The sequence below is a fragment of the Carassius carassius genome, chromosome 27 (assembly GCF_963082965.1).
Source record: "Carassius carassius chromosome 27, fCarCar2.1, whole genome shotgun sequence".
Lineage (NCBI taxonomy): Eukaryota > Metazoa > Chordata > Actinopteri > Cypriniformes > Cyprinidae > Carassius > Carassius carassius.
The window spans coordinates 10302095-10319460 of record NC_081781.1 but is presented as its reverse complement, the minus strand read 5'-3'; the positions used below and the strand labels follow the sequence as shown (position 1 = coordinate 10319460).

The window sequence follows — 17366 nt, the reverse complement described above, 5'->3', positions numbered from 1 at the left end:
AAACACACACACACCACTGACTCAGGGAGTGCTACACATTCCCTGCGTTCTTCTGAGAGGGGTTGGAAGGGAAGGAGGAAGCTTCTTTCACTCTGTACAGTGCTAGAACTTAGTCTTTCACAGCAGTGTTGATATTATTGTCGAGTTCAATGAAAAGACCATGAATGGGGGCTTTAATGCACCTTTTGAAATCATCTAAGCTAGTTCTTTAGTTTGCCTGGTTGAATGCTTGTATATGCACTCCATGGTCAGTGAAGCTACCTTTTATACCTGTTATTGTTATAACAAAGTAACTAATGTGCCTTATTATGGCTTAGTGTTCAGAAGCATTTAGGCAGTGCCGATATGTGCTGATGGTTGAATGTTTGTGTTGCTGTTAGATGAGTTCAATATTGTGTTCAGTTTCTGGCCTGTATGAGTTTTTGAGCTGGGGACAGGGATTTATTTATTTATTTGCCCTTAAAAATGTAACATTTTACTTTATTAGTTCAAAAACACCCTGTTTGAAACGAATCTGTTTGTTGTAAAAAGGCTATGGCAAAAAATATAAAATATGGCAATAATTATAAGGTATAATTCATTAATTTCTGTGTCGTTTTACAATATTTTACAGTACAATAACATGTTATCTTTTATTTATTTAAAAAAATTACATTATATAATGTAGTCTATACCAGTTTGTTTACTAATTTATTTAGCGGTATAGTTGTCTGCAGTATTTGTTTACATTATTTAAACCCAAGAAAATGCATGCATATTTTATGCATCTTTTATTTTCTGAGGATTTTTAAAGTCTCACTATACAACAAGGATGTCGATTTGTTCTAGTTTATCCTGTAGATTTAAACCTGCAGGAAGAATCAGGAAATTCCGATTTACATATATTTTTATCTTTTCCCAAATATTGCTATATTACATTTTATTTTTTTCGTTTATTATTAAATACAATTTATTATTTATTGAATTTACAATTTATTAATTATTACATTTCCAAAAAGGAAATCGAATAAAATGTGTCATAGAAAAACTGTTTACATCATGGGTAGTAGCCTATTTTTCAAATCAACTAGCCTAAACAAAATTCAGCCCATTAGCTGCTGGCAGTGGACATATCGTTTTGGGAGTCTCGGCTGTTCTAAACACTGCTGTAGTCTAAATTATTCCGCAGGCTCTGCATCAGTTTATGACTATGGCAAAGGGAGGATGTTAGGCGCCTAGTTGCCATGACGACAGAAAGGGGACGAAGTAGCGGCTGCGGAGCGCGCGGTGGTATCGCGAGCGGCAGAAGCGGCCGGTCTGGGAAGCGACAGAGGCACGGAAGCGAGTTTGAGTCTTGACATTGCTGATAGCGATTCCGCTCCAGCGCTGAGAGCTCGGTGAGTGTTCATACGTTTAACATGTGTTTACGTGCCGCTGATTTCGCAGTAAGATTAGGAGATAAGGAAGGAAGAGCTCGCGCAATGCAACGCTGCTCGTAAACATTAACACGCGCATGTGGAGCGGTGCTCTATTTTCGACGCTTTATTTTTAATGGCGCTCTTTCTCTCTCTCTCTCTCTCTCTCTCTCTCTCTCTCTCTCTCTCTCTCTCTCTCTCTCTCTCTCTCTCTCTCCCCCCTCTCTGTCAGGCTGTTTTTGGACGGTTCGCGGGGCACCGGTTTTCTGTCATTGGAAGTAGGATAAAATCGTGTAGTTGTAGGAAAAACCATTGTGCGTGAGAAATAGATTAATGTTATTACGCATGGCCTGGATGATGCATGGGAGAGAGAGAGAGACAGAGCGAGAGAGCGAGAGCGCGCGCGCAGGTGAGCGGAAATAATCTGATGTTTAGAAAGTGGATGAATATTATTTGAAATTGGGGTCATCCCTATTTGTCTTGTAAAAAAAATATAATAACTAAAATGGACGATTCCCTTATATTTCGTTTATAGTATATCACATGGCATGTTACTTGATGTTTTGTGCAGATAACTTTTTGTATTCTTACTATTTGTAGTTTAATCTCATGAATGTTTATCTGGAAAAGCAGAAAAGTAGATTCATGTCATTTTGTTATCTCTGCTTGCACAGCTGATCTTCAAAGTGTCTATTGACACTATGTACAGCGAGTGCACTTCCCATATTCCATGGCATATTCATTACCCTCCCTTTAAAAATGAACATGAAAGTAGCGTGTTCTTTGTATTTAGTCACAGAATCAATCTAAATAATAAGAAGGTAGCATATTAATTAAAATGATCAATAATTATCCCAATTTAATTATTATTATTATTATTAACTGTAGTTATGAGAAGTAATTCATAATATTTTTCTAATTTCTTTGTCAAAGAAAATATAATTAAATAATTATATCCTAAAAATCCACCTTAAAAGGTCCCAGGTCATTAGAGTCCCAGGCAATACTTACTTAAAGAGGAAGGATGAGAGAGGAGGAGAGCAGGGGAAGCTGTCTGTAAGGGCTGATCTTGAGGCCAGGCGCCACAGCTGGAGGGGGAGGGGATGAGAGTGAATGAGGACTGGGGGAGGGGGACTGACTGAGAGAGAGAGAGAGAGAGAGAGAGAGAGTTGGAAGAACGGAGGATATTGAAGATGCTTTTATGTGGCTCAGTGTCTGTTTCTTCCACAGTCTGCACACGGTAGGCCACCTCACAGTTTCATTATCAAGCTTTTGTTCTTCACATAATTCATACCAGCCCAGTTTCATATGTGCATGGTTAGTAAAGTATGTTTTTCTGGCATTTACACAATAAATATGATTGTGATATGTAATTATGGATGGTCTGTATGTAAAATTTGTTGTGCATTGTTTCTATTTTTTTTAATTGGACAGCATTGCTGTAGTACTACTGAGTACTCTTATCTTGTTTGTTTCACTGTGATGTTTCCAGGAACAGCTGCTCATTTGCAGGTTGCACTACCGGTTGCAGTGTTTGAGCTGTGGTCATGTGTTTGAGTTGAAATCTCAGAATGAATATGTTAAAGCATTGACTGTTATTTTAATTCAAACTGTTTTGGTTTTGGTTGGTTTGATGTTTGATTTCTGTGAATTAAGGGAAAGGGAAATCCCAGGGTTCCCACTGTCATAGAAAACCTGGAAATATCAGGGAATCTTAAAACTGTGATTTCTAGGCCTGGAAGAGACATGGAAATGAAAATCCTAATCCTAATAAATAAAATGCAAAATGTAATTGAAAATTCAATAGATGCTGTCTTTCCTTCTAGATAATTAAATTTTTAAATGATCAGCTACAATATATATATATATATTATATATTGACCACAAAACAGGTCTTAAATAGCATGTGTCTATTTGTAGCAATAGCCAACAATACATTGTATGGGTTAAAAATTGATTTTTCTTTTATGCCAAAAATTATTAGGATATTAAGTTAAGTATGTTCCATGAATATATTTTGTAAATATATCAAAACTTAATTTTTGATTAGTGATATGCATTGCAAAGGACTTAATTTGGACAACTTTAAAGGCGATTTTCTCAATATTTAGATTTTTTTGGGACCCTCAGACTCCAGATATTCAAATAGTTGTAAATATTGAATATCGGGGTCACACATATAACATTTTTACTCATACACTATTCTAATTTAATAATTTCTATAGTTATGCTCAGTTATACATTTTCATCAGCTAAAATTGCTATATTGTTTATTTTAATTTTTTTTTCTTTCAGATTACTAAAATTATCCAGTAATCACGAATGACTGACGAATGAAAAATCATGGAAAATCATTGGTCTAAAGGTGTGGGAACCCAAAATTTCTTACTTGACTACATATATTTCTGTGTATGCGAGGGGTGTGTTGAAGACTTTTATGATAAATTTATGGTTGGATATTAAAAAGTTGTAGTTTTTGTTTTTGTTTATAATTTATAAATATCCAATTAGTGGACACATGTACTCCTTATACAAATATCCAATTATTAGACACATGTTCTCCTTATAAAATTCATTGTATTTGTATAGTCAAATCTCCAACACACGATGCAGAATGACAATTTTTACTATAAATCAAGAAAAACATGCTACCTAATGTATTCAAATGATTAAATACAATATAAATTATATACAATGTAAATGCAGTTTAACATTGTCATTGTGTTTTTCTCTCTCAGGTCTGATGAGTATTCCTGCTGCTGCATCAGTTCAGTCAGGGGGTGGAGAGATGCAATCACCTGGGGCCATTAGTCCCTCCTTCCTCCCGCCCCCAAGTGGAAAAGTTCCAGGTCGCAAGAGGGGTCGCCCACCCCTAAAGAGGCACCCGGAATATCAGAGTCGCTACCCAGAATCCCTCCCACCCATTAAAGTGCCTAAGAAGAGAGGAAGGAAGCCTGGCTTTAAGGTCAGTAAATATCAGAGTGTTTGTGTGTCTGTTTAAATAGGTGCATGCATGCATAGGCCACAAAAAAGATTAGGCCTTTTCACTGTTCAGCCGTGTCTACCAGATGCATAAATGTCATCAAGTGGTGCATTTGAGTGCATAATGGTGTGTGTGTAACACTTATGATGCTTTAGCTAGAGGAACAGAGTAATGCTTGTAGGTAGGCCCATCTGATGTTGACTGTACAAGAGAAGGAGGTCATAGGTGGTTGTTCTTTGACTGATGTATCTGCAGTCTGCTGCTGCTGAGTTATTTTTAGCCGTGTGCCTGAGCACAAGGGGTGGTGTTTGCGCAGTGGATAAAACACATGCCATTGGTGTGAGAGACCCGGGTTTGAATCCACTGTGAGCTCCTGAGCAAGACACTTAACCACTAGTTGCTCCAGAGGCGTGCGGCCTCTGACATATATAGCAATTGTAAGTCGCTTTGGATAAAAGCGTCAGCTAAATGAATAAATGTAATGTAATGTAATGTAAGCCTCATAATGTTGCTGCTGCTGATTTAAAGAGCAACATGCTAGCACAATGTGTGTGCATGTTAGCAGATTTGGATTAGACACAGTGCAAATACATTCTTGCTTAACCTTAACCTGATGGTTATTGCTTTATATAGCTGTGTTAGGGACAGTTTATCTTCCAAAACATATTTAACATAATTTTACGATTACTTAATAGGGTTATTTCTTGTCTATCAGGAAATTAACACATTCTGTGTAAAAAGGGTTAAATAAGGCTTTTGGTCATGGGGAACCCCAAAATTTGGTGCCTTAGGCAAGATATGGTCCAGTCTCATGTATCTTGCTTTTGAAGTGAGTCGTCCCGAGTTCAAAAACTTTTAAATAAACCAAGCAAATTTATTACTTGATGTACAGTCAAACCAAAATTTATTCAGACACCTTTCTCACATTATTACAGTTTATTGATTTATTTGCTGTTTAGAAAATGGTAATAAAATATGACAAGAACCAAAGAGTTAAACTGTGTCCGAACAAATTCATCTTGATAATGTCAGATAACTCTTTGATAGAAAGGTATGTAATGAATTAGATTGAATAGCTGTCAGGTGTTAAATTTAAGTACACAATTAGATAATACCAATTTAGGTCAACCAATAACCAAGCAATGCTTAATTTTGTTCAGTCTGTGGTGTAAAAAGGTCACATTAGCAATTAAAGAAAAAACACTTAAGAAAAACATGGTCAGGTCAAAGTGTTGAATAATTTTTGAACGCAAAATTTCTTTCAGTTTTACTGGTAGTCCACTGTATGAAGAAGTTTTGGGTATAATATGTCACAGTTTAATTTATTTTGCTATCCTCACTTACATAAATAAACTATAGTGTCCTGCACCCACTAGTAAAAAAGAAAATTCTATCTGGTGTCTGAATAGTTTTTGCTTTGACTTCATAGCAGAAACGGTGGTATTTGGTTGCATTTTATTGTATTGGAGTGTATCTCACTAAATAGAGAACAAATAGAGATGTCCGTCTGGATTGATCCTGCTCAGTTTAACATAGCATGCCATTTTTAAAAAGGAAACATTAATATCTAGAATGAGCCTTGTGTTTTTTAACTTATAAAAGTATTTTGTATGTTGGATTAGATTTTGTATATTATGATTAGGACAATATATGTGTTTTTTTATGTAATGCCTTTAAAAAAGTATAGATGTATATTACTGTATTAATAATAACAATAATTTGATATTAAATATACCCTGGGATGTTTTTTATTATCAAATAATAATCTTCTTATATATATATATATATATATGTAACATTTATGTTTTATAAATGTCTAAATATTATATAAAATGTTATTATTAATAACGGTAATAATAAATATGATGTGTGTGTGGGTGTGTGTGTGTGTGTTTTAGCTGAAGGCTCGCTTGATGACACCTCTAGCCATCTCTCCTCCCAGCAGCACCCCGGAGCCAGACATGAGTTCTATTCCCCAGGATGCTGCTACTATCCCCCACTCAGCCACCCCACAGATCCTCACAGGTAACACACACACACAGATCCTCACAGGTAACACACACACACACACACACACACACACACACACACACACACACACACACACACACACACACACACACACACACACACACACACACACTTCTGCAGACTCCCAGTTTTACTATTTGCAGTGTTGCTGTGCCAATCCCAGAAACTAGTATCCTGCTCTTACTATTAAGAGAATAATAAAATGTGTGGAATCACTGTCCTCAGAAGAGTCACATTATGACTCAATGCCATCTCATTCTCTTCTTCGTGGCCGGTAGGGATTGTAACTCTACCCATATATTGCATTCAAATATTGTTGTGCCAGTTGTGATGAGACTTCAGTCCACTGGTCTGTCAATTCAAACTCAGTCTGTGTGAATGTAGCCATAAATTATTTCACTGCACAGATACAGTCAATCTTTGAGGTCAGGACCCAGTGGTCTACACGGGCTGCCTATCCAATTCGCAATAACATCCATCACTAAAAGGAGACGGAACAGAGAGAAAAGAGTAGTTACATCTCTTATTTTAAAGGTTAATACATGTAGGTGTGAGAGTCTCAAGGGACATTATTGAGGGACCTGACTGCTCTTGCCTTGGAGGCATTGTCATCCCATTTAACTCTTTATTACAGTGGAGAGATCAATTCTGTTCTGCTACATTGTTTTTATAGTGGAATAAAAAATCTTAGTATTTAAATAATAAAAGCTTAGAATAAATTCAAATCCTAACTACAGCGTGTGTTTTAAATTCTGCCTTTCAAAATGAGTAGAGGCTGCATCTCAATGCACCTGTCTGGTTCTCCATTAGGTCTACTTTAAACTTGAGAAGATGTGATGGTACGGCTGAACTCAATCCTGAGTTCTCAAAGCTTAATCCCTTTTTTGTAGGGAGCAGTTGCCGAACAAGAGGCTTTTGTCTGCCCACCAGGTTTCTAGACTTTAATTCTTTGTACAGCGGAAGAGTCACGCTCTCTTTTAGTCCCTTTAGTGTATTTCAAAAAACCATGATCATTTTGTCCAGATTCATGCTGATGCTTTCATATGTTTGACATCAGCATATTGCCTTCAATTCTTTGAAGAGAGAAATTTGACAGCATCTCAGTGCTCACAAACTTGTGTTGCAGTATGTGTGTAAACTGTTGGACTGTTGTGGGGGTCGCCAAGGGACTTGTTGCGGCTGCTGGTGGAGGTCATGACCTTGATGACTTGAGGTCATTGTTAATAGCTTTTGAGCCAGAAAACGTGTTTGCTTGTGCTTGTTAAATTATATTGCCTTTCCTGAGTATGAAACATTTTCAGTGTCTGTAAATCTACTGTACATGTCTGGCATGTCAGTAATCTTACTGTCAGTTATCTGTTTTAATGCTTTATGTGTCACATCAGTCCTCCCACACTCAGTGTTCATTGACTTTATCATGTTACACATTCTTAAACACATGCACAGGCTACTTTTTGCGAGTATTTTAGCCCACGGGCGGCACAGGGAGTGTATGTGTGTGTGTGTATGTGTCTGCCTCCTGGTCATGGCGCTTCTAGATGACAGACGACGGAGGAAATCCCTCAGCATGGCAGTCTGTCAGATTAAAGCATCCGCATGCTGCAGACGAGTGAGGGAAGTCAGTGGGGACAGATTGTGTGGGAGGATTTGGGAGGGGGACAAGTGATTGGTGGATTCCTGCACAGGCTGCTCTCTCTCTTTTTCTGGATCTTTTTTTATTTCTGTGGTAATGCATACAAACCCTCTTTTTTTTGTTAAGATGACTCGCTCATGCATGTATTTTTCCTCATTTGTAAGTCACTTGAGATAAATGAGTACATGGAAATGGTTCCTATTGGGGGGGGGGGGGTTATTTGGGGTAATCAAAATGTATTGCTTACGGTTGGCTCATAAAACCACAGATGATTTTTGGGTATGATTTACAGTATGTGATATAGTTTAAAGACATTACCTCAAGAAAAGCAACAAGATTTATTTGTATTATGCTTTGTATTTCTAAGTGTGTAAATCTAGTGATTTCATTGAATGAATTATTCCTAAACAACTAGGTAAATACACAGGATAAAACACTGTTCATGATACAAGAAACCATAGCTGTTACAGGAGCCGAGATTTTATTTTCATGTCTTTTCTCCTTTGCCTCCAACCTTTTCTTTTATTGCTTGTCTCTTGGATCCCATGATAAGGACGTGATATATTCTTGTATATGAAATGCCTTTTCTGACCTCTGGAAATGATCTATAAAAGTGGTCTCAAATATTTGTAAATTCTTTGACAAATATTTGAGACAAAGGATTTACAAATAAAATCTCAGACATGCACTGTGTATGTGTGTTGCACAATTACATTGTCTTTATAGCTCATTAATTAATTTTGGATTATTGTGGTGATATTTATTTGTGCTATTCATTTACTGTGCTTTTAAAGTTACTTATTGCTACAGTTACACAAACACTTAAGGATACATCACCAGCTAACCAAATGAACTCATTTTCAAAACTCTCAAAAGCAAGCTCAATGCTAATTACCCTGCATAGCATTGCAATTAACTGTGGTGTTTAACTTTGCTTTTTTTTGTTTCTCCAAGGTAATCAGACAATGGCTCGAATGTGAACTGATAAGAAGATATGCCATTACAGCAGTGTTATATCATACTTATTCCATTATAAATGCAGATATTGCTTATTTTACACAGTAACTAAGAAATATCTTTCTTTGTTCATCTCTTTCTCTTTCTCCATATTTAAAATCTCTTCATCTTATTCCAGTGTGCATCTACGTGAATAAGCATGTGAACACGGGTCCTAACCTGGACAGGCAGAAGGTGCTGCAGCTGCCCGATCACCTGGGTCCTGCCAGGCCCTCTGTGGTGCTGCAGCAGGCGGTACAGGGCTGCATTGACAGTGCGTTTCAGCAGAAAGCCGTCTTCACCCTGCTTACTGAGGGCTACGGGGGAGAAAAAATCTCAGGTTCATTTGCATGCCAACACAAATGCGTGTGTCCATTCTGATTATCGTTCTGCATTCTGATATTCATCCTTTATATGCACTGTTCAAAAGCTTGAGACTGGTAAGATTAGAAAACCCCAGAAATTTATGCTTTTATTCTGCAAGGATGCATTAAATTGATCGAAAGTGATGGTAAAGACATTTTATAATGTTACAAAAGATTTCTATATCAAATAAATGCAGTTAATTTGAACTTTCTATTCATCAAATGTATCACAGTTTCTACTAAAATATTAATCAGCAAAAGAGTTTCGTACAACATTTCAACAACATTGAATTATTTTAACTGATAATATTAAGAAATGTGTCTTGAGCATAAAACTTCCATGTAAGAATTCTAATTGATCGTGTGACATGAGGTCTGGAGTAATGGAAAATGCAGCTTTGCCATCATAGGAATAAATTATTTGTTAAAATATGTTGTTTGCTTTTTTATTTATTGTTTTTACTATATTTTTTATCAAATAAATTCAGCCTTGGTGAGTATAGGATTTATTTAAAAAAACGATTTGTAAAATATTAATTATGTGATGGATAGGTATATTGTCCAGAGCAGATTAATCTTCTGTCAGTGTTTGATAATAACTACGTCCACTTAAACGATTATCAGATAATATTACCATTATTCATATTAACTGATAATGCAAAATTTCTGTTTTCATGCTTTAGAGTAAATAATTATATATAAATGTATTCGTATTTTATATTAAGTTCAAAATGTAATGAACTTTCAGTATTACAAACTAATTTAAACAACTGTAGAATGTGTTTAAAATGAAAATAAAACCAAAGATGTTCACATTTGCAGCGGCCACTGTAACGTCTAATATTAGGTCTGCACAATAAATTGCATGCAATATTTAATTCACATCTTGATGTAAAGCCAGTTATGTAATCAGAGGTCAATCTCCACTCGATCATATTTTGCTCATGTTTTGTGCAGCTTTTCAGTGAACAATGGCTTTGTGTAGTAAATGCTGCTCCATGTGAAAGTGCGTAGGTGATGGAGATTTACAACTGATTACAGAACTGGCTTTACTGACAAAATGCACATTAAATATTGCATGGGATTTATCGTGAAGCCCTGTCTAATATGTATTACGCAGACTCAGCGAAATAAAGTGTTGCTGCTTAAGTATTAACACAATTTCCATCAATGTGCAATTTATTGGAATTTAAACACTTTGTTTCTCTTCCTCAGCCACCTTTGATGGTAAGCAGCATTTGTTGAGTTTGCCAGTGGTCAACAGCGTGGGCTATGTCCTACGCTTCCTCAAGAAGTTGTGCAGAAGCCTGTTGTGTGAGAACCTCTTCAGTGACCAGCCCATCGCCCCTTCATCGTCTCCCTCCTCCTCTTCTTCATTCCATGCTGAAAAGCACTCAGACGGACAGCCCAAGTCAAGTGCGTGCTCATTAAGCTTTTACGTGACCTCTGTTCTTCTACCCTTTTATACTCTTCTTCTACCCATTAATAGAGCTGTATTTACATCTGGCTCTATACAAAAATCTACACAGCATAACTTTTTTTATATTTTATATATTAGACTTTTTTTTTTCCTTTTTTTTTTTTTTTTTGGTTTTGGGTGTTTTGTAATCTGCCCATTTTATTGCATCTGCACACTTTTCTGTTGCTGCCAAATTTGCCCTTCTGAAAATGCAGAGGAGGCCTTTAGTGCAAGCTGAGCTTTTTAAGTGGCAGTGAAAGGTTGAGTGCCTCTGTGAGTGGCCTGTGGTTTGAGTGTTTAAATTCTGTTGGCTCCATCTCTCTCCTTCTTTCTCTCTCTCTCTCTCTCTCTCTCTCTCTCTCTCTCTCTCTCTCTCCCCCCTGTTCCTGCCTGAATGTGGTTTTGGAGCTCTAGAGATTAGTCTGAATGTCATGACTCAATCCCATGTCAATGGTTAACGTGGTTAAGAGAGGAAAACCTACTCTCAAAGGTACCTATATACACTGTATGTATATCAGTGATTCCTGCAGACAGCTGTGTTTGCACTGTCTACCCCATAATTTGACCTACATAAACTACATAAAAATACTATTTTGGTTATATTTAGTAATTCTTTCTTTAATTTACATTTTCATTTAATTGATTTTAAATATTTATTGAACAACCTGTCATTAATGATATTTAATGTTTTTATATTTGTAGCTTTTGAGTGAACAAAATTAATTGAAAAATGTGTTTCTTACCATTCTTTGGGCATGTATGTATACAATTTGCTTCCAGGACCATGCAAGGCAATCTGCACTCAAGAAACAATAATTAGCCTGAGCCAAATCATGCCTTTGCATGCATTATTTTCCCTAAATTGTATTTATTTTTGTACAGCAGACTCAATGGTGGACGATTACCATGGTGATTCAGTGGACCCCAAGCGCTATTCAGTTGACCCCATTGACTCTGCCTATGGTGCGATGTCCTCACCGTACACCGCGAGTAAACCTGTGTATGGTTTTCGTTCTGGCACTGCCTACTCTGGAGGTGTGTGCAGGCAAGCAGCCAGTCCCAGCACATTCCAGGAAGGAAACAGAAGTGGTAAGAGAGGAAGTGTCCACTTTTTCACAGAAGCTGCAAGTGTTTCCACACTACTGTAAAACAGTTTTAAGAAGGAATCAAAACACTGAAAACTGGTATATATAGGCCCTATGATTTTGGTCTTCACAACAACGCATCAAAATAAAAGTTTGGTTTAAACTGTGACAGAAACATATTACTTAATGTAGTACTACTACTACTACAAAAATGATTAAAACATTATTTTTAAGGAATATTTACTAGAAAAATGATTTACCAGAGTTTCTTTACCAGAAAAATGTAAATACACAACACTGTATTTCTGAAAAAAAAGAAACTTTTTTCATAAAATCATTTATTTAGAGATGCTTTTGATTATTCAGGTTTAATGAACAAATAAAATCAAGTCCAGAAAATGAATGAAAAACACAGAATCTGGCAAAAATAAAATTGCATTTCAGATAAAAAAATAATAATAAAACGTATTTCATAGGGCCTTAAAAATGTAACTTCTGTTAAACTTTTAATAAATTGCTTTTAAATTGTGTACATTTCATGATTTTAAATTAATTAGTTAATTAATTAATTAATTAAATTTAATTTAACCATTAAAACAGAGTCTAGGAAAATTAAAATGGAAAAAAACTGAAACCAGACAAATTCAAAACGGAATTTGTAAAAAATAAAAACAGATTTCACAGGGCCCTATAGATACACTGTCCCAGTGGTTCTCAACCAGTGATACTACCGGGAAACTTCAGCAAACTTCCAAGGGCAAGATTTTCCCCTTGGAAATTCCCCAAATTCTGTGTTTAAAGATGATTTGAGAAACTTTCAGATTTTTAGTGGTTTTGTATATCCTTATTTTAATTCTTTGTTTGTCTTAAAAGAACCTGGATTCTCAAATTTATGTAAAACTACATATGAGGAAGTCTCATTTTAAAACTGTGATTTCTAGAGCAGAAAATAATTTTCTAATTACGCCAAGCTCTAACATATATTAATGGGTAGAAATTGAGTGATACATTAAAAAAAATCTTCAAATTGAGTCATGGGGTCTTCTGTGGTGGATAGTGGAGGGCCTTGGATTCAGTAGGGTTGGATACCACTGGTATATTCTGATTAACAATTAACTTCTCATTATTTTTACCTTCTCAGCTCGGACATGAATTTGCCCAGAGTTTGATGGCGACCAAGAATAAAGTCCTTGCTATCTCTGAACCTGATTTGTCTTTATCTAGCCTATAGTCCATCCCCAGAGGGAGGGGAGGCAAAGCCCCCACCCAGTAAGGATCCCTCCAGGTGGAGCGTGGATGAGGTGGTGTGGTTTATCAAGGATGCAGACCCTCAAGCGCTGGGCCCTCACGTGGATCTCTTCAGAAAACATGTGAGTTTGATTGACACATTTATTTACTAGTGGCAAACAAACACCATGTGTTGAACATTTAGTCAGATAAGAAATCCCTGTGTGGGTAACATTAGTTCAGTTTCGCGTTAGACAACCCTGGATATGATCAACTGTGTGTTTTCACAGCTCACACTTTCAGAAGCAATTCAAGTTCACATCATTGTTAAAATAACCACCTGATCTGAATGTTACATGAGACTTCTTTGCACATTGCTTATTTAGATTAGAACAAAAGCAAAGTACCATTTAACACTAACATTGAATTCACTCTTCCGTCCAGGGCTGCACACTTAGGCCGAGTTGAAATTGGAATCGTGTGCATTATTAAAGTGCAAAAGCCTGTGATTTACTTAAATGTGGAAATGAGTGGATCTCAGTAGGTACTCTGAGTGTGGTGGTTATGTGCGAATTGTAATGGGAAAGCATTGCAGCTTCACATTTATGTAATTCGCCACATCTTTGCTACAAGTGAAGAAATAGAGGTAGAGATGATTGTTATAATCTTGTGATTGTTATTTGAATGTGCAGTTTACGTTGGATTATAAATATTACAATAAGTATGTTGGCTTGACCGAGTAGAAAAATGTCCTAGAGCTTTCAAGCCATGACCACCGAACTTAGATGCAACTCGATTAGATGTATGCTATCAGTGTGCTAAATATTTTAGCCTTCAATCTTTTAAAAGTTTCAGACAAGGCTTTTTCAAGTCAGCATTAAAATTGGTCTTCAAACTTTACTTATCTAGTTAATATTTGTACCATTACTGCTTCACAGCAAATGTCTTTGCCAAGATTTTAAACTCTGCTTCTACTCTGCACCACTCACATAATTTAGTTTCTATTATCACATTATTTGTTAAAATAATTAGCATTTTTGGACCAGATTTTTATGACATCTCCACTAGCAGTATTGTAAAACATTCTGTTGTGCACATTGTGATTACTTCTTCAGGAGATTGATGGGGATGCTCTTCTTCTCCTGAAGAGCGACATGATCATGAAGTACCTGGGACTCAAACTGGGCCCGGCTCTCAAGCTCTGCTACCACATCGACAAGCTAAAACAGAACAAATTCTGACCTGTCTCTGCACCCTACAAACACAGATGGATTCACTCACAGTATTTACTGTCACTCTCATTTGCTGTAGTACAGGGTTTTGCCCCCCCCCCCCCTCCCCCCACTCTGGTCATTTGAGGACAAGTACCAGACCATTTTTTTTACTTGCTTGGTTTGTCTGCCTGTATATTGAGGCATTTTACTGACCAGAACATTTCATTTTTCTAATCTTAAGTGCACAAGCATTTTATTGATTACTTGATACTGAACACTGCTCTAATCAAATGGCATGTCATCTCAGCTGCTTTCTGGGATTTGAGTTATTTGTCCTCAAGTGAGAGTTATGCAGATGAGTTATAAGTGTAAATCATGCTTTTTCAAATGGGCGTCATTACAAACATATTAAGTCACAGACAAACGAGCTCCAATGTTTTCAGAGCCATGGACTCTGTCTAAATCCCTGTGAACTTCAGCCACCTGCTGGTGAAGTGGAGTCACTGCAACTCTGTCATATCTACTACCATTGTAACCAGGAACCATTCAACTTTCTTTTTTATTTTGACAGCTACTTCAGAGGCCGCTAACCTGGGAGATCACTTACATACAGAATTCAGCATTGTGCTTTTGACTGAACAGATACAGTACGCACACAGTTTTTGCAGGGTACAACTATGAACAGTTTCACTTTGCAACCAGCAAATAACAGGCACAAATGCAACTTTACTCAGCAATGGACCATTCACGTCATCTTTGGAAAGCCTCCTTGGCAGCCTAAATCAGAACTAAACAGGATACACTACTAGGCAGTTTAAAATGGTGCATTACAAAGATAGTAATGCATACCAGGTGCTGTTTCTCAACAAACAAGTCAAGTTAATAAAAACAACTATACTGGTACAGTACATTTCTTACTGTGGACCAAATAGAGGTCTTATTAGTCCCTAAATTTCTTGTTTTTCCCCTCTTTTCGGAGCAGATTGAAAAGCTGCTCTGATTCTACACAAATGTCAGCTTATGATTTACTTAGAAAATGCGAAGAACTTTACAATAGTGTTCAGTTAATTCATTGCATTGGGTATCATGAACTAACAATGAGCTATACTTTTACTGCATTTATTAATCTAGTTGAATGATAATTACGACATATACTACTGTTTATATGTTTGGGGTCTGCAAGAAAGAAAGTAAAATAAAAAAATTCCAGCAAGGATGCGTTTAATTGATCAAATCTAGCAGTAAAGATATGGTTTCCACAAAAATGCTAAGTAGCACAACTTTTTCCAGCATTGATACGAAATCTTAATCATCATATAAAATTGGTTTCTGAAGGATCATGTGACACTGAAGACGAGTAATGATGCTGAAAATTCAGCTTTGCATGAATTAGTATTACTGTGCTATGAACAAATATAAATTAAAAATGCACAATAGCATATTTATAAATTGCCATTAGCCCAGATTAATAAATGCTGTAAAAATGTTAGTTTACATATGAATTAATAAATGTAAACAAATTGAACTTTACTGTAAAGTTTCATCAAAAAGTACGACATGTTTCAGCCTATTTTTTAAATGCGACATTTAGACTTTGATGTGGTTTAGACATGAATTTTCTTTCATAAATGTACAGTGTATATGTGAACAGAAGCCGAGGTGCTTCTCTGACCATATGTTGCTGTCAAATGCCTTGGAAATGTGCGAAAGAGTCACCTTGAGCCATTTCAGGTAATAATTGTTATTATTATTTGTATTATTAGTATTTTTTTTATTTAGCAAAAATGGCATTCAGAATCACTGTATTCCTATTCAGACAGGTGAACTCAAGGGATCGTTCATGCAAAATGAATAATTTGTCATCATTTATTAACCCTCATGTTGTTCCAAGACTTATAGTGAAATTCAGTTTTGTTCCACAGGAAAGCTTATGATTGACATGACGGTGAATAAATGATGACAGATTTGCCATTTTTAGGTATAACTATCCCTTTAAGTCGGCCTTGATGATGTCATGTCCAAAAATGGATTACACCGAAGTGTACAACTTTTCTGTATCTGCAATCATCTGTAAATACGATAATTTATGTGATAATCACTGATGAAATCTACCATTTCTTAAGTTAAAAAATGAATTAAGTACAGTTTAGAGCCAATCATCCAATGAACACTTCCAGCTTTAACATGTAATCAGCTTTGCTGTGCTAGACTTCATTGTTGAACAATCTGCCTCTTAAAGCCACTGCTATGCTAAACTAAGCATCTGTACAGAATCATTGTTTATAATTTTGCAACAGGGAGGCTTTTGAGATGCTTTTTTCCTTTTGGTGTAGCGTCAGTTGTCCTGGGTAATGGCTTTCTCAATGAAAAATGTAGGCACCAGTAAGAAATAAAGGGAAATAATCGGTGAGCTCTTAAATCTGGTGCCAAGAGGTCAGGGTTCTTTATGACTAAATCTACTGATTTGAAAAGTAGTGTTCATTTTTCAATAAACAGTCTTTGGAAAAAGTTGGAAGAATTAAAGCCCAGGTTTTGGGCTTTAATCATGTGATGCCCAAGATTATAGAAATGAATTACCCATGTGTGATGTTCAAATTCTTGTATTAGCTTTAAAAGCAGTTTTTTTCTTTCCACTCATGTACTCAAACAGTGGGAATATCTTGTTAGTTTTTAAAGCCCTTTAACGGAGTAATAGCATCACTGAGCTTTTAAATATGTTTCTAAGTACTCCATTCTATGGCTGCACTTAACTAAATCCTTATTCATGTAAGAAGCCCCTACACAATAACAATCATAACAATCTTTAATAATTTTTTGTGCCGTTTATGATATCACGCAAATATTCTGCTGATATTGACTGACTCTGATGTTCCTGGCTAAATATTGGCAACATTTGTGACGGGAATATTAGTGGGCTTTTAGGGATAATCCTTTCTGCAGTTCATAATTTTGTGTGTGCATATGTCAGGTTGCGTTTGC

At 36.2% G+C, this 17366-nt stretch overlaps 1 protein-coding gene across 7 annotated transcripts in view; it reads left to right on the top strand.

Moving 5' to 3' along the window:
* scml4 (Scm polycomb group protein like 4) overlaps positions 1-15290 on the top strand; it is a 28618-nt gene extending 13328 nt beyond the window's left edge. Inside the window, exons 1-9 of one of the 7 annotated variants that reach the window (XM_059512589.1) lie at positions 1112-1376; positions 3690-3759; positions 4133-4359; positions 6276-6402; positions 9177-9377; positions 10618-10818; positions 11744-11950; positions 13171-13316; positions 14289-15290. In XM_059512589.1, coding sequence (XP_059368572.1) covers positions 3738-3759; positions 4133-4359; positions 6276-6402; positions 9177-9377; positions 10618-10818; positions 11744-11950; positions 13171-13316; positions 14289-14414 — 1257 coding nt within the window. In that variant the 5' untranslated portion in view covers positions 1112-1376; positions 3690-3737 and the 3' untranslated portion in view covers positions 14415-15290. Of the gene's footprint in view, positions 1-1110; positions 1377-2604; positions 2635-3147; positions 3183-3689; positions 3760-4132; positions 4360-6275; positions 6403-9176; positions 9378-10617; positions 10819-11743; positions 11951-13170; positions 13317-14288 lie in introns of those variants that run through there. The other 6 variants (XM_059512592.1, XM_059512590.1, XM_059512588.1 and 3 more) reach the window with 6 other exon arrangements.
* Positions 15291-17366: the final 2076 nt, after the last annotated feature.